Raw genomic sequence first — 14,276 nt, 5'->3', positions numbered from 1 at the left:
ACAGAGCCTGAGGTGGGGCTTGATCTTACAACCATAAGATCATGACCTGAACTGAAACCCAGAGTAAGATGCTCAAATGACTGAGCCACCCTGGCCCCCTTATTACAGGTAATTAATGTTATGTGAAAAGGATATGGTTTTAGGGCATTTTAAAAAATAATTTCCATACTTCTTGAAGTTTATTTATTAATTATGAGAGAGAGAGAGACAGAGAGCAAGTGTGGGGTAGGGGGCAGAGAAAGGGAGAAGCATAATCCCAAGCAGGCTCTGTGCTGTCAGCGCAGAGCTTGACATGGGGCTTGGACTCACAAACCATGAGATCAGGACCTGAGCCAAAATCAAGAATCTGGTGCTGGGATGCCTAGGTGGCTTGGCTGGTTGAGCATCCAACTTCAGCTCAGGTCATGATCTCACAGTTCACAAGTCTGAGCTCCTCACGGGGCTCTGTGCTAACAGCTCAGAGCTTGTAACCTGCTTCAGATCCTGTGTCTCCCTCTTTCTCTGCCCTCCCCCCTACCCCACCTTGCTCGCGCTGTCTCTCTAAAATAAACATTAACAAAAACTAAAAAAAAAAAAAAAAAAAAGAGTCCAGTGCTTAACGGACTGAGCTACCCAGGCACACCAAGAACCTCACTTTAAAAATGCCCTAAACTGGGGCACTGGGTGGCTCAGTTGGTTAAGTGTCCGACTCCTGGTTTTGACTAGGATCATGATCTCCCATGCGTGGGTTTGAGCTCCCGCCCCACATAGGGGTCTGTGCTGATAGTGCAGAGCCTGCTTGGGATTCTCTCACTCCCCCTCTCTCTGCCCCTCCCCTGCTTGTGTTCTCTCTTTCTCTCTCTCTCAAAATAAATAAATAAGCTTAAAAAAAAAGTGAGGTTCTTAAATGAAACAGTACAATTAATTTACATGAGTGTATATTATGTATAATGGGAAACTAAGAACATCTTCTTTAAAATTAGCCACCTGGGGGCGCCTGGGTGGCGCAGTCAGTTAAGCGTCCGACTTCAGCCAGGTCACGATCTCGCGGTCCGCGAGTTCGAGCCCCGCGTCGGGCTCTGGGCTGATGGCTCAGAGCCTGGAGCCTGTTTCCGATTCTGTGTCTCCCTCTCTCTCTCTCTGCCCCTCCCCCGTTCATGCTCTGTCTCTCTCTGTCCCAAAAATAAATAAAAAATGTTGAAAAAAAAATTTAAAAAAAAAAATAAAAAAAATAAAATTAGCCACCTGTATTTATATTGTAAAATATAACTTTATGGATATGATATGCTAACATAGCTATTTACCAAGGAACACGTTGAAACATTTGAGTCAAGATATCGTAATACCTTACATTGTCTATTTTTTAGATCAGATGCTTGAAATTTGTTTAATCAAGAAGCAAAAAATAGTCCATTAATATGGTCTCAAAACAGTTTAATATATAGAAAAAAATACATCTGTAGTATAAGTCCTCAATTATACGGGGGGCTAAATTACAAAAATACTGGGGTTGTAAATTAAAAAAAAATAAAGGTTTTGTTGCTATGCACAAAGGAAGAGATTGAGAAACCCACAATAATGAAAGCAGCTCAATGGAACTGAAAAGTCAGAGTCCATATGGTAGCTTTGAGAGATACAGTGTATTCTAGAAGGAAAAAGTAGTTCTCTTTACGACATAAAACCTACAAAGGGTCAAGTTGTTTAGTGAGGGAAATCAAAAGGCACAAGAGAAAATGTCAGGAATAGTTGAGAGCAGAAAAGGGAAAACCACAGAAGTGACAAGTAGCAAATAGCCAGCCAGTGGACAGAAGAAACAGTGATGTTGATAACTGATCAGGAAGAATGACACTATGTGGATACCTAAATAACCAGTTTTATTTCAGAAGGGCATTCATTACGGCCAACATAAACTGACATCAGCAAAGGGTATCTATTGCTTGGGTGTGGCAATAGTACTATTATGGTTAAAGATATATCAACAAGCACAGTTAGTTATGAAACAGAAATACATTCACTATAGTAAAACAATGATTCACAACACAGTGCGTTATATACTCAATAGTGTCTACATTTATGTAAGTATGCTCTGATGAGCATATGAAGTTGGCTGAGTTATACTCCCTCATGGGAAACTCTCTTATTTCAAAGAGAAACAAGATATAGAAGGTAGAAGTAATTGATATAAAAAACACAGCTGTATTCTTATGGGTTTTCACGAGAATTAATCTCTGAAGCTACTGTATCCCAAGCAGAGTTTTAATGTAAATGAAGGTATTTTTGCAAATGAAGTTGTTTATTCTAAATTTGTCAAATTCAACCCTAGCATATCTTGATGACTCTAACACAACTGAGGACAAGCTGCCTGTTCCCACCTTTGATGATTAGAAAATATAATCATCTTAAAGCTTTCATAGGTGCTGTAAATTTATCAGTGGTTTATAGAACACAAGGTAATGATCAGGTGGACAGAAAACATCATTACTCTTTGGTTTAATCACCCAAGGACAGCATTTTAATTTATATTTCTAGAAATCGAACATCTTATCCTAAAAAAAGCAGACTATTAACTAATAACATTGTTATCATCCTCTGCCTGCAATTGCTATCTCACTTACTCAATTCCTGGACCATAGTATTATTCATGTGAAATGTTATAATGCTGAACCATCATTTAGGAACTAAATAAAACATTTTATTGTTGCCTAAACCTGGAATGCTGCCAAGGCAAATATAAACTATAGCTTAGAGAAAAGGCTCAGCATCACACCCACAGCGTCACCATTCAGTTTGGTAAAGGATTTGTAAATGTTGTATAAAATGCCCTGAAATAGCAGAGGAGAAATTTATTGAAATGGTGAGGGGAGTTTCTCCTTTGATTTTCTTTAATAAACTTAGTACAAAAGAAATAGAAAACTGGTTACAAACTAATTAGAAGCAGCCTATTTTTTGTGAGTAAAGTAGCTTAAAAAGAAAATGATAATAAGCAAATGATCCAAAAACAAGCTGACATCAGAGGCTTCAAAAAAAATCAAGTTCTAGATAAACTACTGAATTCAGTCCCTATTCAGCCCTATGTCTGTACATATTCTCTACCTCCATTCACGGGCATATCTAACAGCATGGTAAAAATAGCTGTTGCCCATAAGGATGATCCTGAGTTATCATGAAGTGACTAAACTACTTTCAGAAGTTATGTGATTACAAAGTAAGGGTTATAAAAATGATGAAAATAAAAATTAGGTTTATGATAAAATTTCCTAATCTAAAATGACTTTTCTAATTTTTTTAAAAATGTATGTTTATTTTTGAGAGAGAGAAAGAGAGAGACCAAGTGCAAGCAGGGGAGAAAAGGAGGCAGAGAGAGAGGGAGACACAGAATCCGAAGCAGGATCTGGGCTCCGAGCTCCCAGCTATCAGCTCAGAGCCCAATGTGGGGCTCAAATTCACGAACCGTGAGATCATGACTTGAGCTGAAGTCAGACGCTTACCCAACTGAACCACCCAGGTACCCCTAAAATACCTTTTCTAATGTATAAGCTTAGTTATTACTTTAACAGACCATTTCAGGTCTATTCTTAAACAAATCTGAATGAACAAAATAAATTTGATTTTTATTAGCTATTAAAGCTAGAAAGCTGTTCATCCAGATAAATGTGTGAAATATGCTAAAAATGATTGATAATTCCATATTTTATATATAATGACTTTGATTAGAAAAAGGAATATAATATAGTAACAAGCCTCTGATGGGAAAGGTCTGAATCCCTTCCATACTTCATCTTGCCTATTCCCCAAAAGGCTCTTATAACTAATTCTGAATCCCTTGTGACAGGCATTACATTTTTCTTTTGTCTAATGTTTATTTATTTATTTTGAGAGACAGCGTGTGCAAACACAGGGGAGGGGCAGAGAGAGAGGGAGACAGGAAATCCCAAGCAGGTTCCGTGCTGTCAGTGCAGAGTCCAACACCAGCCCAATTTCACAAAACATGAGATCATGACCTGAGCCAAAATCAAGAGTCATATGCTTAACCGACTGAGCACCCCAATATATTTTTCTTTTTTTAACCTGTATTTTTTCATTTAAACTTAATTGATTTTTAAAATAGGTAATATAATCACAGTTAAAAAATTTTTAAGTTGCAAAATGGTACTTAGTAAAGTTTCCCTCCTACTCTTGTTTCCAGTTACCTGGTTGCCTTCTCTAAAGGCTTCATGAAACTTTTTATTCATACACAAGCAATATGTATTCATGTAAATATGGTCTTGACTTCCCCTCATTTTTACACAAATAATAGCATATTACATATGGTCCACCACTGTACTTTTTCACTAAATATATCTTGGAAATCATTCTCTACATTCTTCATTCTTTTATATGGCTGCACAGTATTTCAATGTAGAAATGTACTATGATTAATACATTACATAATTATAGAATACAATTAATGTTAATAATTAACACTTTGTTGACAATCATTTACTTTTCATCCCTCTTCCTTTGCTATTATAAATAAAATTGCAATGAATACTTTTATATATATGTCATTTCTAGATTTTTCAGGTATGCTGGTACAATTTTTTTAAGACATTGGTCAAAAACAGCTGTAAAGCTGAAAATCTACCTTAGTTTCCATGTTGAGAAGATGAAGTCCTTTTATATTCACTCCTACATACACAGGGATGACTTTATGATTGCTGGGGCTTGCCTTTGTAAATATCTGTCCTGTGAAAAAAGCTGCTCCATATGTAGGAATTTCCCAACAATTCTGTAAGAACATGCGCTGAAGGTGATGCATTTCTTTACTGACACCCTCACTTGTACTAAGATTCTAAAAACAAATAAGGTAAAATAAAAGAGATGTGAAAAGAGAACACATTTTTGATAATCCAAGTAGGTCAACTAAGCAGTTTCTAAAATCGTGGCTGCCCCCAGAGAAGAATAAAATTGTGTGAACGAACTATCCCAAGAGCAGTTCTTAATACTTCAAAAAAGAAAGAAATATCAAAGTATAAAAATAGTGCTTGTCTATTCTATTAGGTTTTAAGTGTCTCATGGACAAGGATAGTGTATAATTTCATGGTGTGTGAGGTGTGTGTTTAATCTCTAGTTCTTACCACAGTATCCAGCATATAGAACATGGTGTGTGAGGTGTGTGTGTGTGTGTGTGTGTGTGTGTGTGTGTGTGTTTAATCTCTATTCCTTACCACAGTATCCAGCATATAGAAGGTATTCAGTAAAAGATTCCACATTATTAAAAATAAAAATATGCTTTCAGTTTCATGTGAACTAGAAGATGAATTTTTAATTTCAGTACTATAAATTTAATGTAACTACATTTAAAACATATTACACGATTTAATTTACAAAATTTCAACTAGGGTATAAAATGTCTTTTTATTTCTGTTAAACAGCTTACCTTATATTCATGAAGTATTCGGTTTGTCCAGTGAGGTGCCTTACTTTTCAATTTGGTAATAGGTACAATGGATTTTAGGTTTTCTTCACTGTAAGCAAACAGGCCAACATACTTTAAATAAATCATCTTTAGTAGCTAAAGTACATAAATCACTCAGAAACAAATTGCTTTAAATAACAGGATTTTTTTTAAGTAACATGATTTTTGAGCTGAAAAATATATATTGTAAAATATTAGAGAACTCTAAAGATTTTAAGCAAAAGCCACAATCCTAACATTCTCATTTAAGAGAATGTTTCTTCTTTCAATAACCACAAAATACTTTTGAAAATTGAAAACTACAATAAACAAACTTCAGTGTTTAAAACCTCAGTGTTTTTTCTCAAAAACTGAAATCTGCCTTATGACATTTTCTACTACTTATCAAGTCAGGTTTTAATGAACTTATATTTAAACATATAATAAAGATAAGTTAAAGAAAAAATATAAGGTATATCAAGGGGTGCCCATCAGTAGAGCATGTGACTCTTGATGTCAGAGTTGTGGGTTTGAGCCCCATGTTGGGTGTAGAGATTACTTAACAAAATAAAATCTTAAAAAAAAAAAAAAGGTGTATCAAACCAGAGTCAAATGTAAGAAAAATAATTTTGGAGAGAATATAACTTTAAGAATGCTTTACCATTTTTTCCCTTCATTTCATGCCTCCTCATATCCTCTAGTTCCAAACCAAAGTGTAAATATTTCTTAACAACATTTTTAAACTTTCTTGGTTAAATAGAATCTTGAACATAGCACAAGACCACATACTGTATTAAATACTTACTTTAGGAAACCTTGCTTATGTTTCTTACTCTCATAATTTCCATAAACTATTTGCAACAGTAGACTTGCCAATGTTATCAGTTTAGTGTCAGGAGCTGTATAAAAGCCCTTTAATAAATTATATCTGGCTTCATCAAAGAGGATAAGAATAGCTAGTGGGTCTTCAATCTTAAAAGAAAAAGCAGAATTTGGTTATTGGGCTACAATTTCCTGTTAGAAATATACAACTTGTCACTGTCTAATATGGAAAAGCAAACGCTACATATTTGTATATAAATGAGCTGTTATTTAGAACAGGGGTTGACAAATTTTTCCTGTTAAGGGACAGAGAGTAATATTTGAAGCTTTATGAGTCACATAGTCTCTCTGAGCACAAAAGCATCCATAGACAATACAGTAACAAACAGGTCTGTGATGGTGTTCTAATAACACTTTACATATGGGTACCAAAATTTGGTACCCATAAAATTTTCACATGACATGATATATTATCCTTTTGAATTTTTTCAAACTTTAATAGCTTACCGAGTATATAAAAATAAACAGCAGGTCAGATACATCAATAGGCTATAGTTTGTTAACCTCTGATTTACAGTCTAATAAAAGATTATCATTAGTTTATGGATATGGATAATTTCTACCACAATTTTACCTAAATCAATTATATTCCTCAAACATTATTCTACATGTTTCATATGATATAGTAGTGAACCTCAAGGAAAATACAAGAAAGTGTATTAATTCCTAGAAGTGTACATGTAGTTTTAAAAAATTTTATTTTAAAACATTTTTTATTTCATTTGACTAAAACTACTTGGTACTTCCAAATAACACTAAAGGGGAGCAGAAGATTTTTCCCTAAGTTTCAAAAACGTTATGAAGTTTCACTTTATCAAGTAGGATTAACGAAGATTGAAAAAAGCTAGCCTACAGAATATACCTATACTTAGAAATAGTCACCAATTATAGTTTCTGAATGAATACTTAAAGGATTTCCAAATATAATTCAAAGTGATCTCAATTCCCTGTGGTAAAAGTTACTTTTGTCTTACTAACTAAAATAATATCCTATAATGCTCTATATAATATTAAAAACCTAAAAGAGAATTTCACGGGGAAAAAAGGTGGGAGGAGTGTTCTAGATTAAAAGTGACTAAAGAGATAACAACCAAATAGAAATTATGAACCTTGACTAGATCCTACATATGGGGGCTATAAAAAAAAGACTTTTAAACAATTGGGGGAAATCTGAATGTGGATCACATATCAGACATTATTATGGAAATATTAATTTTTCTAGGCTGAAAATGGTTGAAAAAGGTTCATATGTCCTTTTTCTTAGGAGATATATGTAAGATACGTAGGGATTAAGTGCTATGATGTGTGCAACACACTTTTAAATGGTTCATAAAGAAAAAATAGAGAAGATGAAGGAAATAAAGCAAAATATTAGCCATTAGTGAATTTAATGAATTTTATTACCTTTTCAACTTTCCTATGGGCTTTAATTTCTCAAAATTAACAGTGAATTTAAAGAGTTTGAGTAGTTAAGCGTTATAATTCCTAACAGTATATTTAGTGAGCATTAGTCAACAATTATTCTTTACTAATGAAATCAGGCCATTTTCATCCTAAAGGAATAATGCAACCAATAAATGTAATTCTTCCATTTTTCAGACGGTACAAATTGGAATTTCTTAATTACATAATGAAAGAACACAACTATCTTATCAGATAATCATTATATTCTGATTTGTCTTAAGGTACTTACTAAACTTTGCTTCTTTTTCACCTGAGTTCACTTTATAGTCTTTATAATAATGCAATTAATTTATCATCCAAGTTTTATCATTATTGCTCTTTTTCTCCACCAATCAACTTTTAAAATATTACTTAGGTGGAGAAGGAAGATAGACTGAGTATTCTTAAATTACTTGCAGACTTTATGGACCTAATATTTTTTTTAACTGTGCTAAAATACACATAACAAAAAATATTTTAACCATTTTAAGTGTATAATTCAGTGACATTAATTACATTCACAATGTTGTACAAATATCACTATTTACACAACTTTTTCATCATTCAGAAACTTAACCACTAAGCAGTAACTCCACACTCTCTAACACCTGTAGTGACCACTAATTTACTTCATGAATTTTCCTATTCTAGATACTTAGTGTAAGTAGAATCATACAATATTTGCACTCTTCTTGCATCTGGCTTGGCTTATTTCACTTAGCATAATATTCTCAAGGTTTATCCATGTCATGGCATGTATCAGAACTTCATTTCTTTTTGTGGCTGAATAATATTCCATTTTATGTGTATACCACGTTTTGTTTATCCATTCATCTCTTGATGGAAACTTAGTTTGTTTCCACCATTTCGGTTATTGTGACTAATGCTGCTTTGAACACTGGCATATAGATATGTTTAAGTTCCTATTTTTAATTCTTCAGGTATATATCAAAGAGTGGAACTACTGGATCATATGGTAATTGTGTTTAGTTTTTCTGAGAACCGCTATTGTTTTCCACAGCAGCTATACCATTTTACATTCCTACCTGCAATGTATAAGGATGACATTCTTTGTAACTTTACCAACATGCATTATTTTCTTTTTTTTAATTAAAATAGCCATCCTAGGAGGTGTGAAGTAGATTCTCATTGTGTTTTGATGTACATTTCCCTAATGACCATTGATGTTGAGCATCTTTTCACAAGTTTCTTGGTCATTTGTGTATCTTCACTGGAGAAATCAAGTCTTTTGCCCATTTTAACTGGGTTGTCTTTTTCTTGTTGAGTTGTAGCTCCCATTCTGTAAATCGTCTTTTCACTTTCTTGATAATATCCTTTGATGCACAAATGTTTTTAATTTTGAAGTCCAATTTATGTATACTTTCTTTTGTTGCTCACAGTTTTGGTGTCCTATTTAAAACTCCATTGCCAGGGGCACCTGAGTAGCTCAGTCAGTTGAGTGTCCAACACTTGGTTTCGACTGAGGTCATGATCTCACAATTTTTGAGTTCAAGCCCCATATCAGGCCCACACCGTGGAGCTTGCTTGGGATTCTCTCTCCCTCTCTCTGTCACCCTCCCCCTGCACATTCTCTCTCACTCTCAAAATAAATGAGTAAGCTTAAAAAAAAAATCCATTGCCAAATCTAAGGTCATGAAGATTTATCTGTTGGTTTGCTTCTAAGAGCTTTATGGTTTTTAGCTCTTATATTTAAGTTGTTGATCCAGTGAGTTAATTTTTATATATGGTGTGATTCAGGGTCCAATTTCATACTTTTGCACCATCTGTTGAAAAGACCACTCTTTTTTCATTGGCACCCTTGTCAAAAATCAGCTGACTATAGATTTTGGTTATAGATGTATTGGGTTTATTTCTGTACTCTCATTTCTAATCCATTGGTCTATATAATTGTCCCTAATTACTGTGGCTTTTGTAGTAAGTTTTGAAATTGGAAGTGTGAATCCCTCGACTCTATTCTTTTTTCAAGGTTGCTTTAGCTATTCAAGGCCCTGTGTAATTACATATGAATTTAAGGATTGCCTTTTCCACTTCTACAAAAAGGCTTTTGGAATTTTTTTTTAGATAATGTGGTAAATCAGTACATGCTTGGCTAGTGTGGACATCTTAACAATATTAAATCTTCCTACCCTTAACACAGATGTCTTTCCAGTTACACAAATCTTTAGTTTTTTCCAGTAATGTTTTATAGTTCTGAGTGTACAAGTCTTGCACCTCTTTTGTTAAATTTATTCCTAGCATTTTCTTTAAGATGCTATTTTGATTAATTTCTTAATTTCCTTTTTTGGTTGTTCATTGATGTATGTAGAAACCACTGATTCTTGTGTGTTAAGCTTGTAACTTGCACATTGTTGCATCTATTTATTACCCCTAATAGCTTTTTTGTGGATCCTCTATACAGGATCATGTCATTTGCGAATAGTTTTATTTTTTCCTTTCTAGTATGGATGCTTTTTATTTTTTTCTTCCTTCCTTCCTTCCTTCCTTCCTTCCTTCCTTCCTTCCTTCCTTCCTTCCTTCCTTCCTCTAATTGCTCTGGTTAGTGTTAAATAGCATTGGTGAAAGCTGCATCCTTGTCTTTTTCATGATCTTAGCTTTCAGCCTTTCATCGAGTATGCTAGCTGTAGGTTTTTCATAAATGCCATTTATCATGTTGAGGAAGTTCCCATCTATTCCTATTATAAGAGTTTTATCATGAAATTGGATTTTGTCAACTATCTTTTCTGTGTCAATTGAGATGATAAATTGTTTTTTTTTCCCTTTGTTCTACTTATGAAAATCTAACACATTTTTTTTTTTTTAATGTTTATTTATTTTTGAGACAGAGAGAGACAGAGCATGAACAGGGGAGGGGCAGAGAGAGAGGGAGACACAGAATCCGAAACAGGCTCCAGGCTCTGAGCTGTCGGCACAGAGCCCGACGCGGGGCTCGAACTCACGGACCGTGAGATCATGACCTGAGCCGAAGTCGGACACTCAACCGACCGAGCCACCCAGGCGCCCCTAACACATTTTTTAATGAATAATTAAGATCTTTGTTTTTGGTAAGTTTCATACACTCTTTATGTAACTGCCAGTATATTTCAGGGAGAGGATCAAGTCTACCTTTGGTTTGATAATATAAAAGGGACAATATGAATAATTAGATACAAAACATTTATCAAGTTTGTACATGGCCACTGAACTTTTCATATAACTTTGCTTAACCTTGTCTGTTTAATATTCCCTTGGATAACAATCAGGAAACGCACTGTATATTTTTTCTTCACCAAAGTTATGAGACCTTGAAACTTTTTTTCTTCAATTTCAAAGCTACTCTTGTAGTTAGCCTTCACACTTAGTTTAACTTGTGATATCTACCTTAAATTTCTTTGTTGTCCATTCATCTTTCAGATAGCATTATCCCACATCCTCTAAAATTTACAGAAATTCAAATCCAAGTGTACTTGTATGGAACAGATCTTTTTATCAAATGTAAATTCTATTCTCATTTTTTACTATCTATATAATTTCTGCTTGATTTGAAAATAGCCACTTACTGACTTTTGAGAATAACTTTTTTATATCCCCTTTGCAAATATAATCTTCTCCATTCAGAATATATTTTCTGTTCTCCTCCCACATCAACATATCTCTTTGCTCGTCTGAAATTTACCACTGATTAGCCCTTTATTAAATTTATCTTTGATACTGAAAACTTTTTTTTTGTATAATCCATCTTCCATCTGGTTGCTAATTCTCTTTACAATAGATTCTCTATTTCTTTTGTTTCTACAACAATGAAGGTAGAAATAGGAAAACCAACCAGGGGCTTTGTAAGTAGACTAACTCAAACTCTACCACTTACCCCAGGGATGTGAGGATTGAACAGAAAAACAGAAAATCTCCTCGTCCTCATACAGGAAAAGCACAATTTTTATTTCTAGTGCCTACCACAGGAACTCAATAGATTCTGTGTATTTAAATAACTAAAATAAGATTTCCACACAAACCTTTTTTTCAACTTCCAAAGGAAGTCTCACATCTCTTCTTAGGAAAAGCTGTGGTGTTTCTCTTTGGGGATCCAAATTAGTTAATTCAGCAAGTATTTCTGGCCAGTCACGAACATGTTGCAATGGTTTATGATAAGGCTTGAGTTGAAGGCCTGAAAAACATCTTTCCTTTTATAAATGATAATGTAAAAATAAATTATATCAACACATGGAAAATTTGTATTAAATTATCTGTACTTAAGTGCTGAATACACACAAAGTAAAGGTCTAAATTCTAATCAACGCTGACTTTAACCAATAATGTTACTACCCAATTTTAGGTGAAGAGCTTTTGTTTTTAAGAATATAAGAATTATCGGGGCGCCTGGGTGGCGCAGTCGGTTAAGCGTCCAACTTCAGCCAGGTCACAATCTCGCGGTCCGTGAGTTCGAGCCCCGCGTCAGGCTCTGGGCTGATGGCTCAGAGCCTGGAGCCTGTTTCCGATTCTGTGTCTCCCTCTCTCTCTGCCCCTCCCCCGTTCATGCTCTGTCTCTCTCTGTCCCAAAAATAAATAAACGTTGGAAAAAAAAAAAAAAGAATATAAGAATTATGGAGGTGCCTGGGTGGCTCAGTTGATTGGGCATCCAACTCTTGATTTCAGCTCAGGTCATGGTCTCATGGATCCTGGGATAGGCCCCACGCAAGGCTCTGTGCTAACAGGGCAGAGCCCACTTGGGATGGGATTCTCTGGTTCTCTCCTCTCTCCCTACCTCCTCCCCAGCCCCCTGACTCCTGCACACACATGCACTCACTCACTCTCAAAATAAATAAATAAACATTAAAAAAAAAAAGAATTTAAGAATTATGAGGGGCGCCTAGGTGGCCCAGTTTGTAGAGAATACGACTCTTGATCTTAGGGTTTTAAGTTTGAGCCCCATGTCGGGTATAGAAATTACTTAGAAATAAAATTTTTTTTCTTTTTTAATTAGAGAGAGCATGCGTGGGGCAAAGGGGAGAGAGGCAGAGGGAGAAGAGGAAGAATTTTAAGCAGGCTCCATGCTCAGCATGGAGCCCAACATGGGGCTTGATCCCACAATCCTGGGATCATGACATGAACTGACATCAAGAGTCAGACACTAAACTGACATAGCCACCCAGGCCATTCGACTTAGCCACCCAGGTGCCCCTTAAAAATAAAATCTTAAAAGGGTGCCTGAGTAATTCAGTCAGTTAAGCCTCCAACTCTTGCTTTCAGCTCAAGTCTTGATCTCAGGGTCATGAGTTCAAGCCTGGCATTGGGCTCTGTGCTGAGCAAGGAGCCTACGAAAGAAGGAAGGAAGGAAGGAAGGAAGGAAGGAAGGAAGGAAGGAAGGAAGGAAGGAAGGAAGGAAAGAAAGGAAAGAAAGGAAAGAAAGAAAGAAAGAAAATCTGTAAAAAAATTAAAGAATATAAGAATTATGATAATTCCTAAAACAAAATGTATCAAATGTTATAAGATCTTTAATTCCATGATAGCCTATTTATGATACAATCAGTAGAATCTAGAGTTAAAAAAAAAGACAAATCATTAAATAACCAATCATAATAACCTCAATTAATTCCTTTATGTATTTGCAATATTTGCTTGAAAGACAATTCTATAGTGACATCAGGATAATTTTAAATGAAAATATTTGATAGAGGGGCGCCTGGTGGCTCAGTCGTGGTTAAGCATCTGACTTCAGCTCAGGTCATGATCTCACGGTCTGTGAGTTTGAGTCCCACGTTGGGCACTGGGATGATAGCTCAGAGCCTGGAGCCTGCTTCAGATTCTATATCTCCCTCTCTCTCTGCTCCTTTCCCACTCATGCTCTGTCTCTCCCTGTGTCTCAAAAATGAATAAATGTTAAAAAAAAAATTAAAAAAAAAGATTTGATAGAAAACTAATACAAAAAAAATTTGCATTATTTCAGGTGAAATGAGCACTGACAATAAAGGCAAGTTGGATGAGCAATACATTTAATGGCATTCAAGTTAAATTCCATGGTTAAAGAAGAAGTTTTAAAATGATTAAAAATTGCTTTGAATGAAGCAAGGGATGCAGGGCCCAGAGGCTTACCTATTTCAGCAGTTGGAATGCTAGTTATTTATATAAAAGAGAAGATCACTGTATCATTTGAAAATGTGAAAGTCATTAAAAAATTGACGCTATACTTAAGTTTGCCAACCTACTCTCAAAAATAGTGAGGTTTACACAACAGAATAACAACTTTCTTACTGAGGTTTTCTGAACAGATCCAAATAGTGAAATATTGCTGTGTTTCTTGAGAGAGACGCATTCCTTCCATTATCTGCTGCACTGTGGTATTATTTCCATGCTTCAGTTCAACAGAACGGTATGATCCATCCATTCTATATATCCGAACTTTTTCATACTAGGACAAAAGACAATAATAAATTATGCAATCTAGTTAAAAATTATATATCCCAACCTAACAAAATGCTTCAGTTTCAACTTCATGTGCTTTATTATAGATTTCTAAAATGGAAAATAACAGGAAACTACT

General features: G+C 34.9%; 1 protein-coding gene and 1 long non-coding RNA gene across 6 annotated transcripts in view; both read right to left on the bottom strand.

The window, feature by feature from the left end:
* Positions 1-14,276, bottom strand: part of KRIT1 (KRIT1 ankyrin repeat containing) — a 42,313-nt gene that overhangs the window by 2,949 nt on the left and 25,088 nt on the right. For all 5 annotated transcript variants that reach the window (XM_086696426.1, XM_086696428.1, XM_086696429.1 and 2 more), the window contains 5 exons: positions 13,988-14,144; positions 11,752-11,903; positions 6,222-6,388; positions 5,399-5,486; positions 4,604-4,810 (listed from right to left, as the gene is read on the bottom strand). In XM_086696426.1, coding sequence (XP_086552552.1) covers positions 4,604-4,810; positions 5,399-5,486; positions 6,222-6,388; positions 11,752-11,903; positions 13,988-14,144 — 771 coding nt within the window. The remainder of the gene's footprint in view (positions 1-4,603; positions 4,811-5,398; positions 5,487-6,221; positions 6,389-11,751; positions 11,904-13,987; positions 14,145-14,276) is intronic.
* On the bottom strand, positions 7,681-11,741 carry LOC147583268 (uncharacterized). The gene is made up of 2 exons (XR_015247535.1): positions 10,741-11,741; positions 7,681-10,518 (listed from the first exon to the last, which is right to left on the bottom strand). It is a non-coding gene; the product is annotated as an uncharacterized LOC147583268 (long non-coding RNA).

The sequence above is a fragment of the Puma concolor genome, chromosome A2, assembly GCF_028749965.1.
Source record: "Puma concolor isolate L17-30 chromosome A2, mPumCon1.1.hap2, whole genome shotgun sequence".
NCBI lineage: Eukaryota > Metazoa > Chordata > Mammalia > Carnivora > Felidae > Puma > Puma concolor.
This window is presented reverse-complemented; position numbering and strand designations above follow the sequence as displayed.